This window comes from Rhineura floridana, chromosome 7 (assembly GCF_030035675.1).
Source record: "Rhineura floridana isolate rRhiFlo1 chromosome 7, rRhiFlo1.hap2, whole genome shotgun sequence".
Lineage (NCBI taxonomy): Eukaryota > Metazoa > Chordata > Lepidosauria > Squamata > Rhineuridae > Rhineura > Rhineura floridana.
The window spans coordinates 72,454,397-72,469,790 of record NC_084486.1 but is presented as its reverse complement, the minus strand read 5'-3'; the positions used below and the strand labels follow the sequence as shown (position 1 = coordinate 72,469,790).

Genomic DNA, 15,394 nt, shown 5'->3' with positions numbered 1-15,394 from the left:
AGCTTTCCATATGCTTCTGCAAAGACATTTAGGATAGTTTGGAGATCATTCTCTGAATGTACGGAGACTACATTGTCATTGGCGTATTGAAATTCTACAACAGAGGTTGTAATTACCTTTCTTTTTGCTTTCAGCCTACTGAGATTAAAAAGCTTTCCTTCTGTTCGATATATGATTTCCACACCAGTAGGAAGTTTCCCTTCAATAAGGTGTAGAATCATAGCAATGAAAATAGCAAATAAGGTCAGAGTAATGACACATCCCTGTTTTACACCTGATCCAACTCTGAAGGGATCGCTCTGAAAGGCATTATTATCCAAAATTGTTACCTTCATTTTGTCATGAAGGAGTTGCAAAATATTCACAAATTTATCAGGGCATCCAGTTTTCAGAAGGATGGTCCAGAGAGCAGTTCAATTCACAGTAAAAGGCCATAGTCAGATCAATAAATGCCATATATAAAGGTTGATTCTGCTCCCAGCATTTTTCTTGAAGCTGTCATGCAGTGAAGATCATGTCCGCTGTCTCCCTGGAAGGGCAGAAACTATTTTGGGATTCAGGGAGGATATCTTCTGAGATAGGTAGGAGGTGATTTGTGAGGATCCTTGCAAGGATTTTACTTGCGGTAGCAAGAAGAGAGATGCCTTGATAGTTCCCACAATCTGTTCTATCACCCTTCTTAAAAAGAGTGCTAATTATGACATCCGTAAAGTCTTCCGGATCTCCTCCCTCATCCAGATCTTTTTGATGAGCTTATGAAGTTGTTGTGTAAGTTCAGGCCCACCTTATTTGAAGACTTCAGCAGGAATCTCATTAGATCCACTAGTTTTGTTATTCTTCATTTGATTAATGGCTTTACTGACTTCATCCAAATTAGGGGATACTGCAAGCTGGTCTCTAGTTTGTTGTGAAATTTGCGAGAAGACCTCACCAGCCACAGTAGAGAGACAATTAAGGAGGTCATGGTAATGCTCTTTCCAACACAGTGCAAAAGACTCTTTGTCTTTAAGAAGTTTCTTCTTATTTTCAAAGTAAGTTGACAGTGAGTAGCCTGAATTAGGTGCAATCCTCATGTCTTGAGCCAGGGTAGCGTTGCTCATAAGGAAGAAATAGGATTTCCCATGTATCTCATCAGGCCAGAGTTACCCATTAAGCAATTAGTTTGGGCACTGCATATCCTGTATGGTTGTTAAAATTTGTTTGGAGGAAAGGTCACAACTTATCTTGTGTCTTCATTCCAGGTATGGGGGCAAAAGATGCTTTGAAAAACAGAAGCTACTTCAGCTTCTAAAGTCAATGTTAGATACAAAAGCACCTCTTAGCTGCAAACCTGATGCTTTAGGATAGGGGTGACTTACTTGTCTTCTTCCAGATGTTGTTGGACTGCAACTCCCATTATTTCTGACTATTGAGTATGCTGGCTGGGTCTGATGGAAGCTGGAGTCCAACAACATCTGGAGGGCCACAGATTAGCCACTCCTGCTTTAAGAGGAGTGCAACTATTTCCAGAACAGGTTGAACTGGATAGACCAATCATCCACCAACAGTACCTCTATTCTGTCTGGATTGAGTCTGTTTGTTCATGTTTTCACCTGTTATATAGTCCAACTCATCTGTTATATAGATCTCTATGTAGTCATTATTGATTTTTTATAAAATGATTTGCATTTGAATAGGCTCTTATAGTTAATCATTATCATCATGCATGTCTGGGTTATCTTTCTAATACAGTATAATTTCCATCTTTGATTCAAATGGTAGAGAAACTGCAGATATTCTTTTAAAGAGCTGAAACAGCTGCCACCTCTCTCTCTTGATTGTAAAATCGATGACTGCAGTTTGAAAAGTCATTGTATTGATGATTTTTCTGTCCTGTTACCAAGAAGGAAAGGCAGCTGTCAGTATGTGTCCCCTCTGATAGAGTAGAGGAGATGGAGAAAAACTGATAAAGAGTTTGCAGCATTGGGGGGCGGGGAATCAGAAATGGATTAAAAATGTGACATGCTCAAGCTACATTTAGCATACAGAAGATACCAAAAATGAAATGGGATTTTGGTTCATGGGTAAAACCCAAAATTTAGAGACACTGATGTACTCAAGGCAGTTAATAATAATGGATTGCTTAAACATAATATAAGCACAGCAAAAATATGAGCAAAAAGAGCAGCTAAAGAAGTGCTGTAATCAGCATTCTAAAATACTGAAGGTTAGACATTTACAATACTAAGTGCCTGAAGTAATACAAATGTGCCAAATAGCATGTGCGATAGGGCCCCACTCATGGCGGGTTATGTTCCGGACCTCCGCTGTAAAGCGAAAACCGCTGTAAAGCGGAACCCATTGAATAGAATGGCGCACGATGCCCGAAAACCACCGTAAAAGCAGAACAAGTGCCATATGAGTGGGGCTTTAATCTAATTGCTTCTAATTGAGACCGCTGTAAAGAATCGCTGTAAAGCGAATCGCTGTAAAGCGGGGCCCTACTGTATATAACCCAAGAAATGCAAGTTGAAACCAGGCTAAAGCAAAGCTTTCTTTTATTGACAGAAAAGAGAAGAATAATGATAATAAATTACTAGGTGAATGGCAGTGTTAATTATTAATAAGCTAACCCATTTATGACTCTAAAATAAAGAGATAGAAGGTCCCTACTGCTATAAGAAATTATAGTTAGCAGAGATTACCTTTCATCGGCCCAAGAGACTGGACAGTGGCATACAGTTGAAGTGATGTGAAGGAGCTCTGGTCAAAAAGCAGGAAGGAATATTTTTGCCTCAAGGTTTGCACCAAGATACAGACTCTTTTCCCAACTTGTGGCCTGAAGTCCTGTGCTGAGTTCCTTAAGAGTGTAGTTATATATGTTGGGGATCAGATCGCCATCTTAGGTCTCAAACCCTGCTTTTAAATACACTGTTTCTCTTACAAATCAACATGAAAAGGAGGGGTTTGTGGTATGAGGTGATCTTATGCTGTGTGTGTGTTTCTTGCCGACACTCTGAGAAAAGTTAGTTCTGCTTTCTAATGTTCTTCTTTGTTAATGTTGTTAGACAATGGGTTTGTTCTGCTGGGCATGAGGGAAATCTGTTAATAAATGAGATAACATTTTAATTTATGGTCTGCACATTACTCTGAAAGCTCCAAAAGATGGTCCTTGCTTCTTCTCCTCATTTCAGAGTACTCAGGATGTCACAATGAGTCAGAAAACGGTGTGTGGGATACAAAATGTAGTCCAGAATACTCCATGGCTTTGCCACCCCTTCATCTGAGAATGAACCAAAGAGAGGGTCAGCCAGAGCATTCCTGACACCTCCACCCACTCACTCACAAGGAGACTCTGGTTCACTGCTTGTGTTGTCTGGTATAGGAAAAGCTGTGGATAAACTTAGTAGTAAAGCACAAGTTTTGCTTACAGGAGGCCCTCTGTTCTGTCCCTAGCTCCAGAATAGGACTGGGGAAAAACACCATCCTTGTGTGCGGCAGAGCTTCAGTCAATCAGAGCAGCTGACTGTTAATTAGATAGACCAATATCTAATGATTCAGGAAAGAGCAATTTTCTAATGCTCATACCCCAGACTTCCTCTCATTTTGCCAAAGCTGTGATCTAAGGATGGAATTTGTGTGTATATATATAACAGAGGGGGGATCCTTAGATTCAGAACCATAGAGAAAAAGCTGCATGTCAAGTTTTGATGGAAACTTGTTGGGGATAGAGTAGTTTTAGCAGCATCAAAGCAGAACAGCTGCTTATCCATTGAGTGCTGATGCTGGCTCTTGGAGTTTGTATGGTACATACCAGGTGTGGGGATGTCCTTACCTTTGTGAGCTTTGCATGGCTACTTGTTGAGAGGCAACATAATTATCTTACCCCATCAGTGGTTTTCAGCTAAATAGACAATGTCTTCAACAGGGTGCTCTTTTAAAGACATATGGGTGGATATGTGCATGGGTATCTTCATCTCCACATGCATTATTTATTTAGTTCCCATCTCTAATAATAAAAATTTCCCAAGGTGGATGACACAATAAAATAACAAAATGATATTAAAATCACAAGTCCAGTTGAAATAGTATCACAATAAAAAAAATCGGAATTAAGAGCCAGGATACCATTTATTTATAACAATCCTTGTGGAATGAAAAGTCCTTCATGGGTTGTCTAAACCAAAGACAGGGAGCTTGATTGAACATTTCACAAGGCTCAGCCTGCCCCTCATACACATTATCTTTCACTGAAGATATGGTTATATGACACATGTCTCACTCCATTCTTAACTGGAATGTTTATGCATTAGAAGAGAGGATGCATTCTTTACAATGGAATATGTTGCATTGTAACATTTGTCCAGCTGCTGTTTGATCTTCTGCCTGCCTGCTGATTATATCCCTACAAAGAAGGATACAGCAGAGCAAAACATTTAGCCAACACAATGCTAATGAGTGACTTAGTAAGTATCTGGATCTTGGTTGCCCATGCTCCTCTTTCTCTTTGGAATATTGTTGCCTGAGCCAGTACTTGTGTCCAGTGTTCTTGTGTGAGTGTTTCCATGTGCATGCGTGCATGGTGTACGCCATCTGGGCCACTTATGTCTTGGTGTTCTGCATACTCATATATGTTTCAGCAATGCTTGACTGAAGGACAAGCCAAAGATAAGTAGCTTATACATTAGTCTTCTAAAGCAAATGTAGGGAAAATATACTTTGGCTGGGTTTAGAGTTTGACAAATATTTTAGAGCAGAGTTAATCTTAAGTGAATAGAAGCTTTATAGATTTTAGCAGCTTTTAGGCAGACCTAATACATGAGATAAAAATGTAGTTTGAATAAATACACATTCTACATACCATTTGTGTATTTGAAATAATACAGAAGAATAGATGAGAGGGCTGAGGAGAAAAGGCAATGCTAGAATTGATGGTCCAAATGATTCATGTGGTCCCTTTTTCATTCTTCTTCACAGAAAATTTCACCCTGGGTGGGGCTACGCAAGATCAACATCTCCTACTGGGGATGGGATGATATGTCTCCATTTACGAACACTACATTGCAGTGGCTACCTGGAGAACCAAATGATTCTGGATTCTGTGCCTATCTCGAAAGGGCAGAGGTTGCAGGTCTGAAAGCAAATCCATGTACAGCTATGGCTGATGGCCTTGTATGTGAGAAACCTGTTGGTAAGAGAGCTTACCATATTGCCAATATTATTTTTGGAGCAATTTGCTTCAGCATGTTTTGTTCATTCTTTGTATAATGGATAGAATGAAAGTTGGAAGAAATCTAAGTAATAACTGCGGGATAGGATGTCACCATTTAATTATTGGGCTTGGGTACAAAAAGAGGGAATAGTTTTTTTTGCAAAGCAGACTCCATTTCTCAGAGGAGGAAGGGACGTCAAAGCTAGTTGAGAGAGCAGTCTCCTTCTGGTCTGAGATATTATCTGAATCCATAGCCTCTTCCCTTGAGGATGAGGAGTCTGAGCTCTGGGTCATGGCATTAGGTATGCTTGCAGGATCTATACTATCTAATCTATAGACATTAGAAAAGATTCAGTACAACCCTAAAATAAGGTAGCATGCACTTTAAAAGGCCTGTATTCTCAAGGAAGCACATCTAGAACTGTGGCTCAGGACAATGGCATTGTTACTCTGATGCAGTATAGCTTTATATTAGGAATGGAGAACGTTTAGTTCTCCATATGTTGCTTAATTACAACTCCCATCATCCCTGGCCATTGACCATACTTGCTAGGGTTGATGGGACTAATAGTTTAGCAACATCTGGAGGGCCAAAAGTTCCCTACAACTGCTGTATATCCACAACACAAATGCTTCTAAATCATGGCTAATTACTGAATTTTATTGAATCTCTGAGCAGAAATTTAGTTTCACTTTTTGAGAAAAAAGTGCAGTGGAAGGTTTTGCAGTGATATACCTTGGCAGTGGAAGTTGTTAGTTAACTCTAAAATGTTTTTAATAGATAGATGTGGCAGGAAAGGGTCAGTTGTCCATATCACACCTCCTGCAAACAATGCATATCCCTTCCCTCGGGATAAAGTTTATCCCTTCAGATCCTTTTAGATGGACCAATTTTGCACCAGCTCCATGAGCATATGTCCAGAGTTAAACAGAGAAAAGTATATATGTGACCTGTAACGTCATATAACTAGGGTTCCTATATTTGGATTTCCTTTGCAATATAGTAAAATGCCTTTTGTATAGATCTATTGTAAATGTCTTTTTGATGCTTGATAGGAAGGACTGATACTCTATTCTGTCATTAGATGGAGGTATGAGGCTTTAGAATAGAGAAGGTCAAAGAGAAATAGATCAACTCTTCTCTTATAGGAATGGGGAGCTTTAGTTTGGCATAAATATGTCCTACAAAGGAAAAAGATAGCTGAACATGTTCTCTATACACTAAATTGTAATATGAGTGACACATAAAACTGTGATAGTAAATAACCATATGTATTTTGTAGTATCAAACTAATATGAACAAGAAATAATACAATAACGTAATATACAATATCACTTAAAGCAACTAAAATGCTTCCATAAATACTTCCATGTGGTTCCTGGAATGCTATCAAAAATAATAAGTAAATCCAGCACTGTTACAGGTGATAGTAGAAGTCCATTAGGAAGGCTTTGCTGTTGAACTAATATTATAATAAAACTGTCTAAAGCAATATAATTGGACTGTACAATAATTTGCTTTCCTTTGCTCTCACATATAAAGAAGCAACATTGTGGAAACCGGAAAATATCATAAATAAAACATAATTGTGGCCTATTGCCGAAATAAAACACAAACACCATTCATTGGGTTAAATCATGGGCCACTTTATTAAACGGAATCAATTAGAATAATGAACCTGCAGAGGGGAAATCAAGTGCGGGAGCATTCTGATGATCCAGGCAAAGCCTGCTTGCAGCCATAGGGCGACTAAACCTTGCCTGAGCCCGGGGCTGCCCTATGCCAGACCCCAGCTCAAGCCACACCCTGAAGATGTGTAGGGGGTCCAACCCGCATCACCGCCCCCCGGAGCCGTGAAACTCTGAGCGGATGAGGCACGTTGGCCCCAAAGGCGGCCCGTGTTCTGCCCCCTGGGCTGTATAGCCCTGAGCTGCAGGCCCCCGGACTGCCAATTGCCCCCAAAGGTGCCTAAAGGTGCCACCTAGCTGCCCTTTCCCTTTAAACCTTTTCCCGCACTTCTTTGCCACAAAAGGGGGACAAGCCTCTGCTTAGTCTCCCTTTACCCCACACCCGATAAGAATCTCGTGCAGACCTCTCTGCAGGTCCATCTGGAAGATGCCATCGTTGCCCCACGAACTGCATGTCCACGCATGCCTACTACTGAGGGCCTTGCCCTCCATGTCTGACCACAGCAGACGACCCAAGGCTACCAAGGCCTCAACTGCATGTCCTCACATACCTGCCACTGAGGGCCTTGCCCTCCATGTCTGACCACAACAGACGACCCGAGGCTACCGAGGCCTCAACTGCATGTCCTCACATGCCTGCCACTGAGGGCCTTGCCCTCCATGTCTGACCACAGCAGACGACCCAAGGCTACCGAGGCCTCAACCGCATGTCCTCACATGCCTGCCACTGAGGGCCTTGCCCTCCATGTCTGACCACAGCAGACGACCCGAGGCTACCGAGGCCTCAACTGCATGTCCTCACATGCCTGCCACCGAGGGCCTTGCCCTCCATGTCTGACCACAGCAGACGAACAGATGCTATTGTGGCCTCAACTGCATGTCCTCACATGTCTTGCCCTTCAGTAACCAAGGTAATTCCCACCCAGGGGAATGACTACCACCTGCAGAACCTTCCGCCCTGAACCCTGCTGGAACAACATGGGTAGGAGACCATTCCAGTGCATACTCTGTCGACCCAGCCACCAAACTGTGGCCCACCATCCGAGGCCCAGCTGTGAACCAATGTGCGTTTGCGGCCCCAAGGCCAGCCTATGAGATCATGCCATGGCTGCAGAGTAGGCTGCGCGTCTGCTCCATCCCCATCCAGCAACCTGCCAAAACAGAAACAATCGTGAACAGTTGGGTCGCGGACCTTCAGACTCACCCCCAGGGTGAATGTATTCCATGCGCCCCCTACTTCCACCTCCTAATGGCGTGCACCTGCATATACCAAAACCAAATGGACCGTCCCAGGTAGGCAATTCCACTGCCGGGTAGGCAAACCCCATTCCGGAGGAGCATGTCCCTCAAACCCCCATGGGTCTGCTCCCAGGCACTGCGACACTAGACTGAAACTTTATAAGGGAAGATCCCTCCCCCTGAATATCAGGCAACCAGGCCTGTAGCTTCAGGCCAAAAACACTATGACACCGTCATGGGGAAATGTCCAGTCCAGGGGGAGGGTAAAATAATGTGGACTAACTCTTGCACCCCTGGTCTGCCTGGAAGTCTGACCTGGCCCCCAAACACCCTCGCCCCCCATCCGGAAGGCTCCGAATTAAGTGTGAGGGCCGCTACCTGCAACTGCTGAGCTTTGAAGCATGATGGTCTCAGGGCACCTCCCTGATCAACCATCCCTGGCGGGTCAGGTGAACATGGAGGATGAGGATAAGGGGTGTGGGGGTGTGCATGGGCCAGCTGGCCAGCACCTGACATATCCCAAGACATCTGAATGGTCCTAAAGGCCCCCTGCCAGCCTACCTTGCGACACACTGACAGACAAGCTACACTCCTACCATGTGATGAATTCCAGCACGTGATTCATAGGAATAGGCCACACTTTGCATAGCCCCTGCCAGCCCCTAACTCCCAGGAATCCCCTCCTGCCCTCTGATAGCTGGTGAGCATGCTGGGGCAGCAGATAGGCATATGGCCATCTCTGACTCCCTTCCCCCATCTCCCAGTATGCGGTATGGGACTAGCTGAGTCGGTCCTTCCTCTAACAAACACCATTGACGCGCCGCAGGAAAGGAGGGGGCCACCAGAGGTTGGCACATACGGCAGCCAAAATCCTGAACCTGTGGTAAGGCTGTGAAATCCCTGTTATGGCACCATCACCCCCACCGTAGAAGGCCCCCAACACCTGAAGGGGAGGAAGCAAACACCTTCCCCAGCCCCTGAAAACTGCAGGATCTTGATCTGCAACAGTTCAAGCTTTTCCAGGGGAGCCTGCAGCCCTGGGTCCAAAAGTCAGTCTTCATACCCTGGAAGGTGAACACTGGGGCAGGATCTTCCCTTTCCCCAGCTGCCAAAGGAACCCCCCAGTTCATAGCTACGCTATAAACTGTGCCATCAGGTGCTAATATGCACCCAAAGTCTGCCCTACCCGTAAACTGTAAATCATGAAAGTAGTGCCCCACTGCTTCTGAGCCCTCTCGTCTCCAAGAAGGGGCTGAAGTGCTCCATGCAAGAATACAGCAGCCCCTAGGTAATGCTCTGCTGCATAGTTGACTTAACAGGCAAAACTCAGCAGCTCAAAATCCACCGTGTGTAACGGCCGGCAATGCAGGCAGATTAGCTGCCACACTTGCCCATAAGGCATCACTGAGTGACCCCACTTGTATGACAGATGGTGAATCAGGTAGACTTTGCCCACTGCCACTTTGGGCACTATACGGGGGGGCGCTGAGAGAGCAGAGGTAGGGGATGATGGGAAGGGGCCAATAACCCTGCCCAACTGTATGTCTTCATCAATTGTCCCCTGGACCAGTGCATCCATAGGATCCGGAAAACCGCATAATAAAGAAAAACCACATCATAAAATGAGTCCCCCCATAACTGGGCAGTCTGCAAGCAAGGTCCATAGCCCTCGAGCGTAGCTGGGAAGGGACACTTTTTCCGAGCAGCCTCTGCTGGGGGCTGCCCTGGCCCCACATATCCTTCTGGCTTGTTGTTGTGCCTTTAATAGCAGGTTCGTATTCAGCAGTTATTAGATGGCATGGAGTTAAGCAATGTCATCTTCTAATGTCTGCAGATCAAATGACCCTTAAAGGCACAGGACTAGAGGCCTGTAAAAAGGTGGGCACCTTATCTACAGACCAGTTTGTAAACTAGCTAAAGTGAAGATGCAAGCAAATGTGCAGCCTGCACGTGATTAATTCCATTATGTTTAAATAATTTACTCAGAGAAATATGAATTGGACCAATTCTATGCATACTTACTTATGAGAAAATCCCCGAGTGTCTCGTTACTTCTTCCCCTGGAAGGGTGCATGTGATTGCACACATACAGCAGAATCCTATGTGTGTTTACTCAGAATATCACAGATTAAATGGGTTTTAGGACAGAGGTTTATGGGACTTAACTGATGGAAAGGTTCATATATTTTTACCTGGGTTTGAAGAACGTATTTGGGGGGGGGAGAAGCTTAACAGTGAAAAAAGGGGGGATGAGTTCGCTTTGCATTTTGGAGTTGAGGTAGTTTTGGAGGTGAGGTTGCAGCACTAACTGGGGTCCCTACAGGCTCCTGCCGCCTCCCTTCTGTCTCCAGATGCCCCCCACCCTCCTCAAAAAGCCCCTGCTCTTTGTAATTACATTGCATTGCTCCAATCCAAATGGCCGCTACGTTATGACAGAGCATCTTTCTAGGTTATTCTGCAAAAGAAGTGGCGGCCACAGGCAGCAGGAGGCTGAAATTTAAAGGAGGATTAAATTTAAAAGAGGATTAGACAAATTCATGGAGGACAGGGCTATCAGTGGCTACTAGCCATGATGTCTGTGCTCTGCCACCCTAGACAGAGGCAGTATGCTTCTGAAAACCAGCTGCCGGAAGCCTCAGGAGAGGAGAGTGTTCCTGCACTCGGGTCCTGCTTGCGGGCTTCCCCCAGGCACCTGGTTGGCCACTGTGAGAACAGGATGCTGGACTAGATGGGCCACTGGCCTGATCCAGCAGGTTCTTCTTATGTTCTTAACCCATGGCTGCTAAGCTCTGGAGGAAACCAGGTTAGGGAAGGCTGACTTATAATCATAAGATCACCTAGCTTTTCATTTTTGTAAACTGTTGTGATACCTCAGTTTGGTTCTTCAGCTGAATCCCTTTTTAAACAGTATTGTCACCCATTGTATCACATTGATTCACCATTCTGTGCAGTGAATTAAATAGGAATTAAATGATTGACAACAAAAATAAGCAGCTGTTTTTAAACAAAAACACTCAACTAAATTGTACTGAATGGTTTTGATGTTCAAACAAAAATCAACCACCTGAATTCCCACTATCCAGGGATCTGCAGTTCTGACTCATTTAAACTTCAGATGCATTTTCCATCTCCACTGCATATTAACATATCCTCCTGCTAGGATACTTTGAAAAACATGGATTAAATGCTAGCTTGCTCTTTATAATTCCATGGGTAGATCAGGATAATGAAGCAGCTGCCTTTTTATGAACAGCCACAGAGAATCAACAGGACTAATCAAGTAGTTTGGGGGCCAAAATCTTTATTAACCTCGTTGCCATGCTTGAAATTCTCAGTGATGCACAGGATGGTGCTTTCAAGATAAACCAAGAAGCCAACCAAGTAATTAAAAAGAAGCTGGTAAATGTCCCTGGCTGGCACTCATTGCCCGATTAACAATCAAACAACAAAGCACTAGTTTAGATCTTATTCTACCGAGTGCAACTGGGAAGAATAGCATAAGCAGGCTGATCCTTTCTATGCTACTTAGAAGTAATTCTCCCCGTATTCAGTGGGCCTTATTTATTCTCTAAGTGTGCTTAGGATGCAACCATAAATCTTCCTTACACCACCTCGCCGCGGCTGAAAGTCCTCCCGCGCCTCGCCACCGCTGGAAGTCCTCACGTGTCTCGTCGCAGCCGCAAGGCCGGCCCATCGCGGCCAGAAGGCCCCCCGCGTCCCGCCGCCGCTGCCCCCGCAAGGCCGGCTCACCAAAGGCCCCGCCGCGGCCGGAAGGCCTCGCCCGCGCCGGAAGGCTCCCCGCGCTGCGCAGCAGCCGCCGCCACAAAGCCTCAGCCGCCAAAGGCCGGCTCACCAAAGGCCCCGCCGTGGCCGGAAGGCCTCGCCCGCGCCGGGAAGCCCCCCGCGCCACGCAGCAGCCGCCGCCACAAAGCCTCAGCCGCCAAAATTCAAAGGAGGGCAGGAGGCTGGCAGAGCAGCCTTAAATGGCCTTCAGCCACCCCGCCTCCTTCCTGTGTGTCACGATGGCACGCCGGCGCGCCGCGTGCACGCCCGATGGCGGCCTGAGCTTCGGCTGTGGCCACAAACTCGCCCCTTTGCCCGGAAGTACCGGGCACGGAACGGGAATTCTACAAATTGTTTGCTTTCTTATACACGCATTTGAAGTATCCAAAATGATGAAGCTATCATAAGGTTAATGCTATACATTGCTCTGTTTCATGATATTGATTCCCTGGATACAACTGTTGTGAAAGAGACAGCAACTACAATTTAGGTGTGGATGTTAGATTTTTTGGAGCATAGAACTCTGCAGCTGAATTTTTTTCGTGTGTTGCAGAATTCAAACTCTTTCAACAATCTTGTGAATTTCTCTTTGCTGCCAGAAACTCCTTTATTAATTTTTGTTATAAAATAATTGTTAATGAACTCTGATACAAGTTAAAGAAGAGTAGAACAATTTGCAAGGTCCTTTCTCTTTTTAATTTGGAATATCGCCTTCCAGAAAGCTGTTTGGAATAATGCTTGTCGGATGTAAAGCCCATCTACATAATCAGTAATGCGTTAGATAGTTAAACGTTTAGGCTGGTGTGGATTAATAAAAAACATCAGTAAATTTTTATTAAAAAGTTGGATCCTCTATTTACATCTTTGTGTAGTATGTAACTGTGAATTACTCTGTTCTCATACTTCAGTTATTTGTTTTCAAAAGAAAATTGTACACCTCTGCTTCTCAGTTGTTTAATATAGGTTGTTGTGTTTGATTTCATGGACAATATATGCTACTAAGAGAGACAGAATGAATTCTGTGGTGAAAAATATTATCTTTAATGTTTTTTTAAAATGTTTTTCTTGTTTTCTCTTTGAATTTGTAGTGACTGCCGGGGGCAGATGCTCACTTGACAAATCATACTCTTAGACAAAATGCACACTGTTTAAGGGAGAATGAATCACCAGTGTAATAAATTGCTATTATTTATCTACTATTTGACAAATGCAGTAGAACCGTAAGGTCATGCCTTACTGTACCTATTAAAGTATATTCAGTCATGCTTTAAAATGTATGTATAGCTAACTAAATTGACTTTGTGATTTTGTATATTGGATATACAAAGCCTTTAATTCAGTTATTAGTATATTACATTTTCAATTGAAGAAATACAGCCTAGGCTTAGTTCTTAGAAGAAATTGTGTGAATTAGTTTAAATTCAGCTAAAAAAACAACTATACCACCACCACCCATGAACAAAACCTTACATGTAACAATGTGAAAGCATTCCAGAATAAGTCAAAGGAAGAGAATGGAGAATTATATATGCTGAAATAACATGAAGCTTCTCTGGAAAACTGCTGAATTTCTACTTCTGTTTTCTTTTTCTTTCAGTTAGTCCAAATCAAAATGCTAGGCCCTGCAAAAAACCATGTTCCTTAAGAATGACATGTTCCAACTGCACAAGCAGTGGCATGGAATGCATGTGGTGTAGCAGCACAAAACGATGTGTTGATTCAAATGCCTACATAATCTCCTTTCCATATGGACAGTGCCTAGAGTGGCAGACTACCACCTGTTCTCGTAAGTAATTGCGTGAAATGAACATTGTTTATTATGGCAATTAGTTGAGGTATAAAAATATATAACAAGTGGGACCTGCAACATAATACTGCAGTGTAGAATGTTTTTTGTTCGAGGTTCTAGCTATGTCTTCCTTCTGAATACTCCATTCAGTTCTCCCTCTTGCCAGTTTTCGAATTTCTCTCCTCCAAATAGTCTGCAAGCATTCTGGTCCTAGTAAGCATACCCAGTCCTCTTTGGGCTCCCCCCCCAAAGTTGCAAACCTTGGGGTTCTACCAAATTTGCTGATATCTTCCTCTTGTTTGTGGGTGGTACTCTTTTGGTTATGTAAAGATAGAGAATGAGCCCTTAGCTCAAAGACATAAACTGAGATTCAATGGATACCGAATAATATAACCAATAGTTATACACACAGTTTTGATAGGAGCTCAGTGCATAATAGATGCAGTGTTTTCTCTACTTCCATTGCTGTGGCACACTTTTTAAAAATGCTTGATATTGCAATCAAGCAGCTCAAATTGAGTTCTACCTATGCTCTAGTAATCTTGCCCCTCCTTTTCAGCCATTCCAAGTACCTGTAAATAGAGGTAGCTTTGTAGTGATGTCAGAGGAGACCACTCCTGGGGCTTATTGTGTCAATCTGACATTAATCAGTAAATGTGTTGGGGATTTTGTGACTTGAACCTTGTTCTGAGAGTATGGTGTAACTTAGGGAGCTATTGTGAACTGTAAGTGCTCAGGTCTCAAAACCCACTTCAGCTGAGGAAGGAAACAGAGCTGTACAATATTAGTCTGTGGCAACTGGTAGTGTGAAACTCGTGGATTGGCTCAACTTTGTGTAAATACAGAGAGTCTGGCTTTTTGCTCTTCCCTGGTCAACCTTTGCCTGGTCAACTAATGAAACCGGTTGCTGACTGGGAGAAGTGGGTTGTTGTTGGTCTCAATGGAAAGACCAAGGCAGCTGCTCGCAACATGAATAGTGTCATATGGCCTAGAAGCTATTGGGCCATAAAATCCAGTTTAGTCACCTACCTTACCAAGTCAACAAAGAAGTACCTTCTGCCTTCTCTTACTACTTCTAATCCAAATGTACAGCTTCAGTCACCAAACTTAGGGGACCTGAAGTGGAGAAGACTCTTCTTCTCCAGGTCTGTATTCCAGTATGATCAGTTATGGGGCTGGCTTGTCCTTGACACAAGTTCACTGTTATCAAGCTGCATGGGGAAAATCCCACAGCAGCTTCTAAATTCACCAAAAGTCTGCAGAGATATCTGCACAGATTTTTTTTCATTTTTTTTTCATTGTAGAAATGAAGTTGCAGATGGCATATCAGCCTTGCTTTTGTGTTTTGGCGATTTTTAGGGAGACGGTGTTGTCAATGTCTACATTTAAAACAAGTTCCTGTGCATTTAGTTGAAGGCCATTCTGTTTTCCTACATGCAAGAAAGAACAACAAAAACTATGTTTAATTTAGTTGTCATTTGAGGCAGGTATATAAAATTTTATATTAAATAAACCTAATGGGATTTGTTGCATGTCAGTTCAATATCATATGGAAAGAGCTGTCTCTAAAATTGCATTTTCTATCCAGCCAATACAAAAAAATTAAATTTCCGTAAGACATTTTATCAGAACAAAGCCACTTAAAAGTTTAAGAAAAAATTTCTGCAAAAGTTTTTTTTCTATGACTTGCATATAAAACAAAC

General features: G+C 43.3%; 1 protein-coding gene across 8 annotated transcripts in view; it reads left to right on the top strand.

Annotated features, from left to right (window-relative positions):
- Positions 1 to 15,394, top strand: part of ATRNL1 (attractin like 1) — a 1,089,767-nt gene that overhangs the window by 264,078 nt on the left and 810,295 nt on the right. For 6 of the 8 annotated variants that reach the window (XM_061635905.1, XM_061635908.1, XM_061635909.1 and 3 more), the window contains exons 16-17: positions 4,957 to 5,170; positions 13,500 to 13,688. The exons of 1 other annotated variant lie outside the window; for it this stretch is intronic. In XM_061635905.1, coding sequence (XP_061491889.1) covers positions 4,957 to 5,170; positions 13,500 to 13,688 — 403 coding nt within the window. Of the gene's footprint in view, positions 1 to 4,956; positions 5,171 to 13,499; positions 13,689 to 15,394 lie in introns of those variants that run through there. One more of the 8 variants, XM_061635913.1, reaches the window with a different exon arrangement.